The 16,080-nt window shown below is 40.6% G+C and overlaps 1 protein-coding gene across 1 annotated transcript in view; it reads left to right on the top strand.

Moving 5' to 3' along the window:
- ADAMTS2 (ADAM metallopeptidase with thrombospondin type 1 motif 2) overlaps positions 1-16,080 on the top strand; it is a gene marked incomplete at both ends in the record, with an annotated part of 181,581 nt that overhangs the window by 137,194 nt on the left and 28,307 nt on the right. Inside the window, 5 exons of the mRNA XM_084268730.1 lie at positions 512-595; positions 10,802-10,958; positions 11,837-11,942; positions 13,440-13,583; positions 15,450-15,582. Coding sequence (XP_084124856.1) covers positions 512-595; positions 10,802-10,958; positions 11,837-11,942; positions 13,440-13,583; positions 15,450-15,582 — 624 coding nt within the window. The remainder of the gene's footprint in view (positions 1-511; positions 596-10,801; positions 10,959-11,836; positions 11,943-13,439; positions 13,584-15,449; positions 15,583-16,080) is intronic.

The following is a 16,080-nucleotide window of genomic DNA, read 5'->3' as shown; positions in this document are numbered from 1 at the left end:
CCAGGGCAGGGTCAGATCAGACATTAGGAAAAAATTCTTCACTGAAAGGGTTATCAGGCACTGGAACAGGCTGCCCAGGGAGGTGGTTGAGTCACTGACCCTGGATGTATTTTAAAGATAGATAAATGAGGTGCTCAGGGATATGGTTTGGTAGAGGACAGGTATGGTTGGCTCAATGATCTCAAAGGTCTTTTCCAACCTAGTCATTCTGTGATAGGTGCGTGTGCCATGATATATTTAAGCCTGTTTAGGCTGGCACTTAAGTAGCTGTTGATAGGAAGTCTCTGATGATGTGTTGATTTTAAATGATTTTCTGAATTATGGCCTGTTGGGAGGCTACAGCAGAGTTTAGAAAGGACACAATTCCCACCTGCATTGGGGGAATTTTCCCATTTTAGGTATGATCACAAAGTGATCTCTGGGTCAGTGACAGTGCATAAAAGGCACTGCTGTATCACTGCTTTCACAGTTGTTGCCAGTACCATGGTTAAAGTGCTGAATTCTTTTGCAGGTTAATGAAATTTATCACGATGAGTCCCTGGGTGCTCACATTAACGTTGTCTTGGTGAGGATAATCCTGCTGAGCTACGGCAAGGTAAGTAAAGGTTCATTTAAGTGGATGATATCATTATCTCTGAACTTTGTTCTTTTTGGGACAATGTAGTTACTGGTGACATGTATCAGTTTTCTTTTTTAATTCATACGTTGTCCTTACCAGTCTATGAATATAAAACAACTTTCATGTTTATATATATTTGTTTATCATTTGAACTTTGCATTTCAAATAATTTCAATTTCTTCTGGGTTTTGCCTGTTTAAATTGGAGTTGCTGGTAGCTCTGGTAGTCTAGCTCTTCAGATTGGTTTGCAATAATCCATGAAAAGGAATGAACATTTTGGTTCCTAAAGAAAACACGAGGTGTTGTGACAGAACTGGATGTAAGGAACAATAAACACAAGCTCAGTTCTGCAGGATGCTGAGGGCTACTGCCTCATTCCAAGAACTCATTTAAAGTTGTGCTTAACATTAGTGGGACTACACATTTGTTTAAAGGGAAGTGTGAGTTCTGCAAGATAGGGGCCAGAAGGCAAGAGCTCTGCAGATTGGGTCTGTAATTAAGAATACTGTGTGTTCTTTCTCTTGCTGTTTCTGTGGAAGGAGTTACTCTACAGGCAAAACTCAGGTAAAGAGGAATGAAATGGTAAATGGTTTTCAGAAGTATTGAACTGGGTCCTATTTTTGCCAAATCAACATCGAATTCCATGGAAACAGGACGTTTCAATTATGTTGATAAATACTTTGGCTAAGGAGATGTGATTTTAGCACACTCTGATACGGCAGCATGCCCCCGTGCTCCGAGTGTTGAAGTCTGACCTACCTTTCTGGCACAGAGTTGCTGGCATTTGCATATTCATGTAATAAACCTGGGCTCTGTAAGTCTCCACGTGTGTCCATGCAAGTTGCTGCAAGGCTGTCAGTGAAGTGCCAATGCAGACATGGCAGGGGTGAAGCTCCACTGGCATTCACTGTTTTACCTGGATCAACAGCTCAGGATTTTCCTCCCTGGTGCAAATGGGGGAGCTCTGAGTTTTAGTCTGGACTCTGCTGGAGACTGGGTACCTGGATTTGGGATAAATTGTTCTGTCTGAGCTTTCCCATCTGAAACTAAACACACCGATCCATCTATGCTTTTCCTGCAGTGATGTAGGTGATGATGTAAGTAAGTGTTTTGGAGAAGCTTAATCAGATGCATGTCCTGAAATAAAAGGTTAAAAAGGTCACATTTGCCATTTTGTGAAGGAAAATTTGCGGTGTGTGTAGTTAACAGTAAGTTACAAAATAAATGAAATACCCTTGTGATTGCTGTAATGACAGCAGTTTGAGGGATTGAAGATTGACCAGTAATTCTCAAAGAATTCTGATGATGCAGTAATGGTAGAAGCCAGCAGTTATCACACAAGATAGTCACTTCTTTGCTGTCCTTATTTTGTGAGTTGTTATTCGTGTCCATCTTTACCTCTATAGATCTACACCAGCAGTCTGACCTCTGATAACTTCTGCTGGTTTTCTGCTGGCAGACAATCAGACCTCATTTCACCTTAAGAATCCTTATTGCTTGTGAAAAATAAAGCTTTGTGCATTGATAATTTGAAATTATTGAATTCCTATTAATCTTCTTTAGAGAGAAGAGTGGGGTGGATTGTGGAAACTTTCACTTCTTGGTGGGTCTTTGGCCACATCACAAAAATAGCCATTGCAGGTAGCACTATGTAATCTGCTTGTGGATTGTCTACTTCTGGGTTCCAGATCCATAATCTGCAGTGGACGATGTTGTAGTTCCTGAGGTGTCCTGCTGGTTTCAGCTTGCCCTAAATAACCATGAAGATAATTTTTCTTACACTTTTGTAAGATTCTTTTTTACCTGAAAGGCAATTTATGGCTTTTGGGAAAAAGGGGATGTAAAGGATATCATTTCAGAGCTCCTCCACCTGACAGTGTGGGGCTGTGTGCCCTGGATGTATAATACCTTTTTTTATGTTCATATTTTTAAACTTTCTGATCAGAGGATTAGTACCAGGGACTAGAAGGTGAGGAGGTTTCTCTTCAGAGGGTTGGGATTATTTAGCAGTGGAAAAGCAAAGAGAAAAGGTGTATGGTTCTTACTTTCTGAACCTGTTCTGAGGAATTAGAACAAAGCCTTTGGTATTTTACTATCTCACTAAAACACACCAGCACTAGTAATTTTAGGAACATATGTACAAAGAACATAATAAAAGGAAGGACACGTGTACAAGTTAAAACAGAGCATGAATGAAGCAGCCAGGCTGGCTTCACAATACAAAAATATTATCCCAGTCTTGTTTGAGTAAGCATTTCCTTTGAAAGCATGTAGCTGGTATCTTCAGATTCATTTGCTTCATTGTAGGCAATTTATATATATAATCAAGGGTGCCATTTAAATAATCACAATAATTACATTATGGCTCTGTAATTGATGAAGTATGTACCATCAGCGTCAGGTTTGTGACAGCACTGTGAGCTATTGCCAATTCTCTACTCCTGAACAGCCTTTTGCTGTATTGTAGTAGTTTTGTGGGTTTTTTTTTTAAAAGAGGATTGTATTATTTTATACAATATGTCATCTGTTGATAAGAATAATATGGACAATACTTGAGTTGCATAGCAACCAGCGTTTCAGTGGTTCTTGCTTGAAGGTACTCCATTCCTTGAAATGTATTTATTTAATATTCTCAAACATGGGCAACTGTGCATTCAAAAGTTTCAGTAATTTCAGTAATTGCGTTAATTGCCCTGGTAAGATGAGGAAATGGAAGATGTTCCTTGGTGATCACATGTTGAAATTACTTCAGGGCAAATTTAAAAGATCTGACACACTTTTACTGAATTAATGCGTTTCTCTGCGTTTTTCTTTATTTTGACTCCCATAGTCACGGGCTTTTTGATGTGATGGAACACTGCAAATGAGCAAACAGACTACGTGCAGTGCATTTTTCTTCAAATGGGAAAAAGATGAGCTGGCTCACTTCTGCCTTTTTGACTTCAGTAGTAGGAAGATTGGTTCCAAATTTTGGCAACTGTAGATACATTTGAGATGAATAGAATTCAACATTTGGGCAAGTTATTCCGTTTAGACCTATTTTGGTTGTACGGCTCTGTAATCCAGCTAGCTCTAGAATACTCAAGGGAAAAAGCAAAGCAATCACTATCACCAAGTGCAGAGGAGGTTGCAAGAGATGAGCTGAGAATGGATTAAAAAACCCTGACTAGTTGTTCTAAAATTTGTTTGGGAACATTTAAATCCTAAGCACTGCATAAAATCCTATCATCGCCTCTTTGAGGTGAATGAATAAAGATTATTATTCCCATTTTACAGCTAAAAAAACAAAGATGTTAAGTGTTATTTTCCAAGGCCACACGGAAGGCCACTGGCAGGCTTGGGGCTAAGGCCTCATAAATTCCTGGCTCCAGCCCCACGCTCTGTCCATCAACAATGGTGACTTTGTGTGCAGATGAGCTGCCCTCGCACAGCGGCAGAGAAAATCACCCATGTTAGCTGGGATGGGTGTAATTAAGACAATTATTAATTAAAAAAAAAAAAAAGGCAGAAAGACTTTTGTGGGAACTGCAGGAGTTTCAATAAATGCAGCCACCTGAGGATTTATGAGGGCTATTTCTTGGGAAATGTGAACGTGGCAGTGCAGGACACCCATGAACTCTCCTTTGGAGCAACATGCACAGCTCAAGTCACTCATATTCAGATTGGAATTGGGTGGGATAGGCTGAGGGATGCTGAGTGTACTCTGGACGCATCTGGGATGGCAACCAGTAGGGAGGGAAAACCCATAAACCATTGCTGGGTTATACTCTGGCCATGTGTTAACTTGGTCAAATCAAAAGAGGGACCTGACCACCAAGGCAGAAAGCCTTTCCAAAAGATTAAGGGAGGGAAGAAAACCCAAATAGCTTTAAGATGGCTGTTCAGGAAGAAGGTAGTATGGGAGGGATGCCAACAATATCACATAACAGGGCTATTCAACTGAGAAGAATTTTTCAATTGTGTACGTCTGAGACATTAGAAGAGCTCCTGCTGCCTTCAGATGGGACAAGATTTTACCTGCGATATTTTCATTAACTGCTGCTCTCTTTATCTCTGCCATCTGACCTTTTCATGTCTAAGCTTGATACAAGCAGGGAAGATGCTCTTGGTTCAGCCAGGATGGAAAGCAGTGGTTCAGTCTGAGCCAGGTTCTTCTCTCTGTTTCCCAGAGAGTGGCACAGGTAACACAGCTGAGATGCAAGGTCAAGCCAGATTTATCCTCTAAATCTAGTGTACATCCTTACCATTTTTCTTACCATTTTTGCTATTTACCCTATTTGGAAGGAAAGGGATGAGTGCTCCCTTCATTTCTGCTCGTTTCAGGATGGGTGAACTGACTGAGAACAGTTGTGTCTGGCAGGGCAAGGGGGGATGTTAGCTGCACATTAGGGTCACAGAACAGCTGTGCTTGGAAGGGACCTCTAGGCATCATATAGCGGGACCACTTAGAGCAGATTGCTTGGGACCTTGTCCATCTGGGTTTTCAGTGTCTTCAGAGATTCTACAATGTCTCTGGGCAACCTTTCCCAATGTTTTCTCTTAAGGTAAAACTACTCTAAACACTCTTACAGGGTTTTTTTCCTTGCCTTTAAATGGAATTTCTTATATTTCAGTTTGTGCCTATTGCCTTTTGATCTTTCTCTGAATACCACTAAGATGAATCTGGCTCAATCGTCTTTACTCCCCTCCCAATAGGTATTTACATACATTGACAAAATCCCCCTGACCCTCCTCTTCTCCAGCTTCTCCTTGTACTAGATCACTAATGTGATTGTGTTAGTTTTCTACCGCCATCAGTAAATGCAGAAGACCTGAAAGTATGAGCAGGAATCAAGCCTTGATTGTCAATGGGCTGCCACACATGCCTGAAGATGGAGATCCTGATCCCAGCCTGTGGCCATCTCCAGTAACCAGTTCTGCACAGGCTGACCTGGAAGGCCAGAACCTACATATTATTTAGTATTTTGGCTGCTGTTCATTTTTTTGCACTTTGTTTATGTGTTTATGGTGGAGGTTGAGATGAGAGGAGATATTTTCCCTTTTATTTTGTTTATCTGGGTAAATAGTGGAATTGCCTTATTTATGTATTAGACCCCTAGCTTATAACTTCCCAGTGTGTTTTGTTGGGACCTTGAAGAGTGCAGGGCTGGCTGATGGCATAAACAGCACTTTGTACTGCTGATCTGCTTGCATTTATACAGAATTAGAGAGGGGAAAATGTTTACAAACTGCTGCCATAAGAAAGCTTTACAAATCCTTTGAATGCAAAATGACAGTTTGCTGAATGAGCTATTTTGTTAGTTTGGTTGCCATGGACACTAGATAATTGTATGTATTTCTTTATTGCATGTCTTGCTCGGTTTGAGAAAATAATATAGATCTAATCCAATATACAACGAACAATAGAAGTGCCAAGTAGAAGCAATGTAAACAGTGTGCTTTGTAGAGACTTTACACATTCAAGAAGGGAAAGTCATATGTTAAATTGTCTCCCTAATGTGCTCGATGCTATGGTCCAACTTTTGCTACCATAGTTTGAAGTTAAGCATGTTTCTGCTCCTCCTGGAGCTACTGAAGAGCAGTAAAGCCATCTCCGTTGGTACTCTTGGAGCACCACCTAATGGATGCGTTAGGAAAGGTCCTTTTCCGGCAAACTTCTGACCAGCCTAAATCTCTTGTGTTCTGCTCATCAACACCATCGTAAAGTTGTACCCAGTTCTGCCAAATGGCAGATAAAGATGCCAGTTGGTTAAGGAAAGCTGCCGTTCTTATGTGTGATACCAGCGTCTTTCACATATGCTGGCAACTTCCACTTTCTTTAGAAGTTTAGGTAGACTAAAAACTATCTCAGATTTTCTTCTGAGATAACTTTGTATTTGAAATTGTTAGAAAACCAAAAAACAACCCATATTTCTCACTTTGCCAACCATTTCCACAAGTTTTTCAAGGATCTTCCAGCCAGCCTCATAGATTACTTGTTCATCAGTGTCTTCCTAACAGAGAACTGATCATCACACCAGCAGCATCCCAAAAGACAAGACAGGTAGGAAAGAAGGCTCAAAGGCCTCTGGTTCTATATAGTGACAACTTCGAACCATTTGTTGCTGTGCTGCTTTGCCTCTTGTGTGAACAGTAGTTGCAACTCAAGGACTGGTAGTTGCAACTCAGCTGTCCTCTTTTTTTTCCTTTTTTTAAATTTTTTCCTGCCACTTCCATGTAAGAAGGGAGTAGAGAAGATATGAGGTCAGAGTCAAAAAAGAAGGAAAGTGGAAGGCATTAGTAGGTGCTGAGTTCCCCAGACTAAGGATCTCAGATGGTTCTCTAGGGCAGACTGTCCTCATAACCCTCTGTGGTGTCTCCTTGCATGGGGGATGTTCTCCCAGCTGAGACCTTTCCACTCCTTGTCCAACTTCTCCATCTGTTTCCATCAGCAGTTCTCTGAAATGCCCACAGATTTTTTTATTTTTTTTTTTGCTTTTCTTGCTGTGAGAAGGAAAGTTTCTCTTTCCATTGGCAATTTTCCTGCTGATCAGCTGAGTAATGCTCTCCACAGGCCTGCTGTCTTGTTTGGAGAGAGGTCCTTCCCAGCCAGGTCTGAGCTCCCAGCCAGCTGCAGGACCTGCATGTTCCTGGCAGTGTGGACCCTTTGCTGTCCAACAGTAACACCTATACCTCTTCTCTGTATGCAGCCTGCTAGCCCCTAAGCCTTCTCTGTTTGCAATTTGACAAAGAGGGATTTTACCTTTACTGCAAGTCCTTATTTCTGTAAGTGTTTCATCTCTTTTTCTCCTTTCACTTTGCCCATTTCATAAAGGGCTGGGCTTTTACCAGTCTGATGAAAGCTCCCCATTGACTTCCAACAGAAAAATATTATGAAGTATTATCAAAAGTAACTTTTTGGACAACATCCCTCCAAAACATTACATCTGCCCTGTCTAGTAACAAGCTGTGCCTGATCCCATGATTTCTTAAGCTCCTTTCTTGCAGGACAGCAGCATTTATCTTTAAAGGCGAGGCAGCTGAAAAAGTAAATAAAAATGCAATATAAAGACAGGTCCAGCTCAGGAAATCTCTGATCCAACTGGACAACTGGAACCTTGGAGGTTATTGAAGGCAAATATTCCTCTAATTCCTTTCACTAGGAATCTCATTGCCTACTATCAGGATGGTGGCTTACGTGGTTCTTTGGTCTGAACCAGTGCAATTGTGTAGAACAGTGGAGCTGACTCAGTCCCCAGGTCAGTGATTCCCTAGCCATGCCATATTTGCTGTCAGCACTGTTGGAGCCTTTATGATTTGTAAGTCCTTGACAAATTGCAGAAAGTGGGAATTGGGGTGATAATTTGCTAGGAGTCAAGGGGGTTTGTCTTTTCAGGCTGCTGCATTACATAGACGAAAGGTGAAGCTTTCCCTCTGACTCTCTGGAAGTTGTCCTCCTTGTTGACTCAGAAGCTTGACATGCTATCAGTACCTATAGCATATGGACGCTTAGAATAATTGACTTCTTACTGGGTGCCTCATTTGACAACTTAGAGCAGTAAGACTCAATTTTACCTGTGTCACATTTCTGATGTAAAATTGTGTCATTGGCAAAGAAGCTGGGCTGTCAGTTGAAACATGATTCATTGACTCGTGTGTTCTCAGTTGCCATTCTTGTACCAAAGGGATTTTCTTAATTATCCCCAGTGTGTTGGGGGCATCCCCTGCCAATGCTCCCTATTAAAGACATATTTCTCCTTTTGTTCATTCAAAAACAAACTCTAAAAATTACTGTTTTGGTAAATAGGCATTGAGATGAGATGGTCTTGAACTGAACCAGTGGTTTTGCTCTCAGGGTGGACTTCAGCATACAATTAAACCAGTTCTCAACGCATGCCAGATGCCAAGGCAGTTCCTGAACTGTGGGGAGCTGCTTGGTATGCTGTGGCAGATTGATCTGGTCTCTAGCAAACTCAACATTCATCCAAAAATTGCTGCAAGCTGCTGTATTAGTTCATTCAGAGGCTGATCTTTTGCTTTTGTGCTGAGGTCCACTACAAAGGTGCACTCCATAGGGAAGAGGTGACATATGACAAAAGAAAGCTGTAAAATAGTGGTTATTTAGAAATTGCTGGGGTTTTTTTTAATATTCCATACATGTTTGCTAGCCATGCAGAGATTTTATATTGCAAATATTCAGGTACCTTTAAAGCATGCATTAAAAGCATGTATATTTTGTTTATTTTCTGATAGGTTTATCTTGTGTGATTTTCATTTGACAGAGTGTTCAGAAGGATGTCATTATGAGACAAAGAAATATTAGTAAACAGTACACATAACGAGTTTTTTCAACTTAATTTTACAACTATGATTTCTGAATTTGGCAGTAAGATTTCTCACTGAGCTCCTTGAAAGGATTGATTTCTCTTGTGAAGCGTTGTAGAAAAGAGAACAAGGTGGAGATGAAGTAGATTGTTTGTTTGTTTCTGTTTTACCACTGATAGATGTTTTAAAGACTATTCAACAGTAGTCAAACCTGACTGAAGAGGAATTTTGCTTGAAGAGCCAGGATTTTAGCCTGTAATAGTCACTCAAAGTTTGTTTAAGTTTGTTCTTATAAGTATACAAAGATGCAATAACGGAACCACAACTGTCCCACCATTTTCATACAACTATTAGTTCAGTTTCCAAGGGAATTATAGCTGTAAGCAGTATGATCCAGTGTGGGATTATATTACAACTTTTTCATTCCACAATGGTATCAGAATCCAAACCGTGCCTCTATTTGGTTTATTAATTTGTTTTTCTGAACATTTGCAGAATTGTAATATCCCAGGTTTGCCAAAATCAGACCTCAGTTTGGCAGGCTTTTCTTTTATCACTTCCAGTTGTTCTTCCACAACCCTTGAGGATTTGCTTTTTCATGTAGTCAGTGCTCTCTGTACTCCATCATGCACTCAATTAGAGGACACGTCAAATACATCTGCATTTAAACATGAACTATATTACTGCTCTTATGTTTGGTCCAGGATAGGTTTTCCTCTACGTTAACTATTTTGGAATGATAAATGCTTACAGTACAGTATAGCATCTAAATTGTAGTGGTTTCTGTTATGATTACAGTGTTGCCATGGTAATATAATTTTTGCAAATGAGAAGCCAGGGTTCACATATGTAGTTCTTACAAATCCTGGAAGGCCTCATATGGGTCAATTAGTCATACATTTTATAGCATCCCACATACAATAAGCTTTCCTAGGTCTTAGTCACAAGTGATGCACGGTATTAAGTAGAATTAGCTGGGAATTCTTAAGAAAGAACTGTTTTGAAAAAAGGCAAATGCAGTTGTTGGATTTTAAAGTATCTTTCTTTTCCTCAAGAGAATTGTCCTTTCACCTTTGAGTCAGTTAAGCCATGTCAGCACATCACCCCTGTAATGCGTGGCTCACTGGGAAAATGGGTACCCTGTGTGCTACCTTCAGAATGGTCTTCAGATGAGGAATGGGTTAATATCTTCAGATAGGGAATGGGTTAATATCTTCAGATAGGGAATGGGTTAATAAAGATTTGCTTTAAAAGACAGTCATTGGGGAAGTCGACTTCTGATAGAACACAGCTGAAAAAAGCACACTTAGTTTTTACACTTTTACACTTTACACTTAAGAGAACACCCAGTACTGTTCCAAGGTCTGACAAAACAGCCCTCACAGCTTGGTTTCATGACAAAAGCTGGCCAGTTGCTGGTGCTGCCATTTGCTTCTCGTAGGCATTACCTTTCCCCATGTCAGACTGTCTCCTCTCCACTGGCCAACAGCTGCTGCAGTTCCAGCAGGGATAGGGGCTCCCTCAGAAACTCTGCATCCAGGCTGGAAGTGATGCTGCAAACTGGTGCCAGGGTGGCATAGAAATAATAATGACCAGTGCACAAACCAGTATCAGTTTCTTCGTTGTGTCTTTATATTTTTCTTTTGTTGTTTTCTTGCTAAATGTGGAAATTGTATTTAATCTGACCATGAACTTTAACTACTTTCCTACTTTCTCGACCCAGTAAAATTTGTTTCTGAAGTGTATTTGTCAGACTTTTAAGAACACACTTCAAAGGGAAATGGTATGTTTAGTCAAGTGCCTGAACACATTGGGAAAGAAAATGCCCAAGTTTTTAATAAATGTCTTTTGGTGTCTTTTTTTCCTGTGTGTGTGCAGTCTATGAGTCTGATAGAGATTGGGAACCCCTCACAAAGTCTGGAAAATGTGTGTCGCTGGGCCTACTTACAACAGAAACCTGACACGGGGCACGCAGAGTATCACGACCATGCTATCTTTCTCACAAGGCAGGATTTTGGTCCATCTGGCATGCAAGGTAAGATGTGCATCAGGTTTTGTTTTGTATTCGTGTTTATCACAAAGCAAGGCTTGTCATGCAAAGTTTAGTGGTGTATCTTATCTTTTGCTTTGTTTGGTCAACCTTTTCTTTCCCCGAGAGCTCTGCATGGTGCCATTTTCAGTTGTAACTGTTTTTCTTATTGTTTTGTCTTTTCCTACTGGTGGGATTCTTGTTGGATCATTTCTTTGCTCTGGCTGAAGATGTTCAAATGGGATCCCTATGTAAACAGCCCTGAAAATGCACAAAGATTAAAGAATACATTTTATGTTTAAGAAGACTCCAAAGCTGTTGCTGTTGCAGGATGGCCAAGAAATACTGTTACAGAGAGGTGTGGAACAGCAGGGCCAGGTGCTGTCCACTTTGTCCTGTTTTCAGGACTCTGTCTCCTCCGCGATCAGGTTTATTCACTGGAGGAGATAAATCTCAGACCTCTTTCGTCCCTTTTGGGTTGGCCAGATCTGCTGTCAGCACAGGGCAGGGGCTTTGCTCACACATTCCCTGAGGGATTGAACTGCACCAAGCTCCTCGTGAGCTGTAATGCAGCAGTGTGAGGTGTCATTTTCCCCTGTTGCCTCTTGCACTTGGAGAGGGTGGTTGCAGGGTGGGCCTAGAGGCCAGTCACAACGGTTTTCTCAGTGAGCCAGAAATACAGTTTTAATTTGTTCAACAGGCTGTTTTCATCTGTTGTGTAGATGAGGGAGCACATTATTAAATATTTGGGGGCAGAAGTCTCTTGAGAGGACCACTTCAGCTATATCTGTGTCACCACAGGCACAGATGTTTTTCCTAGAGCTTCTAACCACATTGTCTTTCCATACTTGTTCATTATCCGAAACACTTGGTATTTCTCACAGGCTATGCTCCAGTCACTGGAATGTGTCATCCTGTTCGAAGCTGTACTCTCAACCATGAAGATGGTTTTTCATCTGCATTTGTGGTGGCTCATGAAACTGGACATGTGTGAGTAGAACTGTGGTCATCCTGTGTCCTACCTTAAAATGTCTTTGGTACTGACAAATACCAATGGCATTGGAGAGATGCTGTTTATGGTCTCTGCTCTCTCAAGGCTTTCTTTAAGTCATACCAAAATACATTCCAGGGATGCTGTGAGAGTAAATGATGTATTGTAGTCTCCTGGTGGAAATGTAGAGTACTAATAATGATGAAATATGAATTGAGTCACTGGAATACAGGATTCTTGAAAACAATTCATATTAAATAGACACATCATCTCTATATGTTACATCTGGTAAAGGATACAATAGTGTATCAAAACTGTTCAATGAATTTAAAGTTAAAAATGATGATTGATGTGATTAGAACCAATGATGAGACAGCAGTTGTCAGAGCTTTGGTTTTTCCCAGAGCATTTTAGTTTCCCTGTTTGTAAAAAAACACCCACTGATTTCCCATTTTCTCTTTGGTAGAACAACAGTTCCCAGAAGACTTTTTCTGAGCAGTTTCAATCTATTCTGTTTTCCCTAAGAAAGCCTACAGGCCCTTTTGGTTTTGTTGCATCAGAATTCTGAAGGGTTTTAAACAAAAAATTGTCAAAGTTTATTGAATCTCACTATAAACATATCTGAATTACCCGGGGAGACAGAATTGATACTCGGATGGTATTTGATTCCAGGGTTTTTGAATTAAGAATTAAAAGAATTCACAGTGACCTTTAGAAGAGATACCACTGAAGAATGTTTGTAATCCCTCAAATCACATTCATCCCTAATCTGTTAATTTGGTTTACGTTATGGACAGGTATTGGCCATGTTAGTCAAACAGTGCTCACAGAAAAATTGCAATATACATTCCTGACAAAGAGAAGAAGAAAATAATAAAGCCAAACAAGAAAATTTTAAATATCTGTAACTTGGGGTAATTTTCCAGAAAGCACCAAACACTTGCAGGCTGTTTCACTCTTAAACAATGTGGCATTGCTACTGAGCAGCAGCAGCTAGTCTGAACTAGCCTTTCAGTGAGGTATCTTTTTTTTCTCCATGTGAAGGACTTGTCTACAACTACAAATTCAAATTAAGGTAAAGTGTGATATTTTATAAAAGTTAGGTAAACTCCTGAATATAGTTCCAGATTGGAGTGCGAATAAATTTCTGTTTATACTTCTGCAGGGTGGACTAGACCTTTGATCCAGAAATTGATTCATTAACCCACAGCTGCTCACAGAAGCCCAAAGAAGGTGTTTTTTATCTATTTTGAGAGTGAATTAAGCTAATCACTCGAAGTATTCTTAAGGGTCAGTGCTTCTACTACAGATTAGCTCTTTAGCTTCGATATCACCCTGTCTTATTTCTCATGACTCTGCTTATGTGGACAAGGGTCGTAGGGCTGAAGAACCTTGTTGCAGTCAACCACTGGTGACATTTGGGATGTGGAAACATTCGGGCACTCAGAGTTCACCTGCAGTGTAACTGTGCTGGCTCTCTCTCCTGTGTGGGGCAGTTTAGGCATGGAGCACGACGGCCAAGGGAACAGATGTGGGGATGAAGTCCGCCTGGGGAGCATCATGGCCCCCCTCGTGCAAGCCGCGTTTCATCGCTTCCACTGGTCTCGTTGCAGTCAGCAAGAGCTGAATCGATATCTCCAGTGAGTAGCTGTTAAGCAGCCTCTCCCCTTTGCTTAGGGAGCATGTAAGAACAGTTCTGCATTTAGCATTTGTGCTTTATCCTTTTGTTGGTTACTCAAGTGGGGGTGAATAAACCAAAGAATCCTCCCCATCCTGTTGAGAGTGACACCCTTTCCCAGCAATTGCAAATAGTAATGCAAGGTTTCAGTTACTTTGATTTCAGTCCATGTTAAATTGTCATTTCATTTTCTGGACACTGATAGTGCTGTCCTCTCAGGGTTATGAGAAGACATTAAAACTAATCTCACTACTACCTTTCCCCCCTCCCTAATGTAACCTCCAGCTGAGGAGTGTCTGTGCTACCAGCAGCAGTGTCTTATCTTACAGACACCAACCTTCCTTTCAAGGGCTATTTGTCGCTTATGGTGCCTGTCAGTGATAAGACGATGCTGTCTAAAGAGGGAATTCACCCTTTAAGAGCTCAGAGAGGTTTTTTACTTTACTAGATATCTAAAGAAAGACCATAGTCCTAACATTAATTCTTCAGTTTTACTTTTCCTCCAAGTACCTGAAATGCAAAAGTTATTTAAACAGCTCCATCCACCTCCCTTGCCTTCCCTTGGAACCTGACATTTTGGGCACTAGACCTGTGCTGGAGTTCTCTGACCAACTCTGATGTTTATGACCATGTTTTTGCTCTTCCCCTTGTTGTTATGAGCAAGTTGTATGGAAAAAATGTGGAAGAAACTACTAGGATACCTAGGAATAAACTAAAAATGAGTAGGAAAAAAATGCAGCAAAATTCATTAAGTAAACATGAGTCAGGTGGGGTTTTTTTTGCCAGTATTTTTATCATAGATTATCTTAGGTGTGTCAATAAGCAATAAAAATGTGAGGGAAGTGTGATTGTTTCAATTAGCAAGACCCTTTAGAGGTTTAGTCATTAAATAAAAATCATCTGGCCTTGAGGGCTGTTTTACATTCTTTCAAATACAGCTATTTTTAAATATCTTCTAACAAAGCAGAACGATGGTTTGCTTTGAAGTAAATCTAACATCAAAATTCTGCTTTCAACTCTTGGTATCTTCAAGGCAACCTGAATGATTGCCAGAATAGACTTGTGTATGGTGTCCTCATGTCCGTTGAGTAACTTGGAGACATTTCAGAGATACTGTTGATCATGTTAGTCTAGTGAATTAACCAGTGATTATACCATGTTAACCATTTGGTGATACTGGCATTGGTCCTCCATTCTATACACAACTGATTCTAATACACTACAGCTGTCCTCATGATTTAGGACAAGAAAAGAAACTCTCATATTCATCACACAGAAAGGAAACCTGTTACAAACAATGGATGGAACAGAGAGCTACCAGCAAAATCAGAAAGGGAACAAACCTGAGCGTTTAATGCAGGCAGGAAAGTACGTGTGCTTGTAAACGAGTGGCTGCTTCTCACAAACACATGGGTGTTTATCTCGGGTGGTTACCCTGGCTTCTGCTTCTGCAACTTCACTTGAAAGACAGTTGCAGGCAGCCAGAAATTCCAGAAATGGAAAATTAATTAAACTTTCATTTCTTCTTGGTCTCATGTGGATTCCTCCTTTGATTCCTTTCACACAGGGAGCCTGGAGACTGATAGGAATTTACCTGGAAGCTAAGTGGAAATAATAATGGAAGGGCTTTGGGGGAAAAAAAATCCATTAAGGGTTCATACAACATGATAAAGTTAATGTGAGCATAATTGCAACATTAGCTGCTCTTCCCGACCAGCGTCTGAGAAATCGTAGGCTCTGTTTTGTTTGGAACAAGAAGGCAATGAAACCACAAACACTGTGAAAGACTCACAGCCCCATCTGTTACTGTAATTTTTGCCCGTTGCAGTTCCTATGATTGTCTGCGTGATGATCCCTTCGAACATGACTGGCCTTCCCTTCCACAGCTGCCAGGAATTCACTACTCCATGAATGAGCAGTGCCGGTTTGACTTTGGTTTGGGCTACATGATGTGCACAGCTGTGAGTACTTAAGTTCAGCTTCTGCTATTTCTCATCCAGGAGTCTTGTAAGTGTCTCTGAAATGTCTTTAATAGGGACAGTGTAGTGAAGCCTGCAAGAATAGATGCTGTGCCCACTTAGCTATAAGCAAGTAATAACTACTGAATGTTGAAAAACATGTTATTTGACATATCTCTGTCTTCCTTTCTTAAACGGGAGTTACAGAAATAAATAGCTGTAGACCTCAAGCAAACAAGCTTGCTGCATTATTGAGCCTCCTATCGCTGGCAGCTAGTTATTTTGCTACAAAACTCCTACCCAGATGCGAAGGAGAGAGATTTGGTGGCACATCTTGTAATACTAACACAGGGAAGTATGCTTTTATCATCCAATTTTATGGCAAGTGTGATGCATTTTGATGCCCAGCATGAGAAAATAAGCATTACAGTGTGTAGAGCAACTTGCAAGGACTCTTGATGACATGGTTGGCTCTTTTGTACCAGAAAAACAAGAGGCAAA

The sequence above is a fragment of the Gallinula chloropus genome (genome assembly GCF_964237585.1).
Source record: "Gallinula chloropus genome assembly, chromosome: 10".
NCBI classification, from domain to species: Eukaryota; Metazoa; Chordata; class Aves; order Gruiformes; family Rallidae; genus Gallinula; species Gallinula chloropus.
This window is presented reverse-complemented; position numbering and strand designations above follow the sequence as displayed.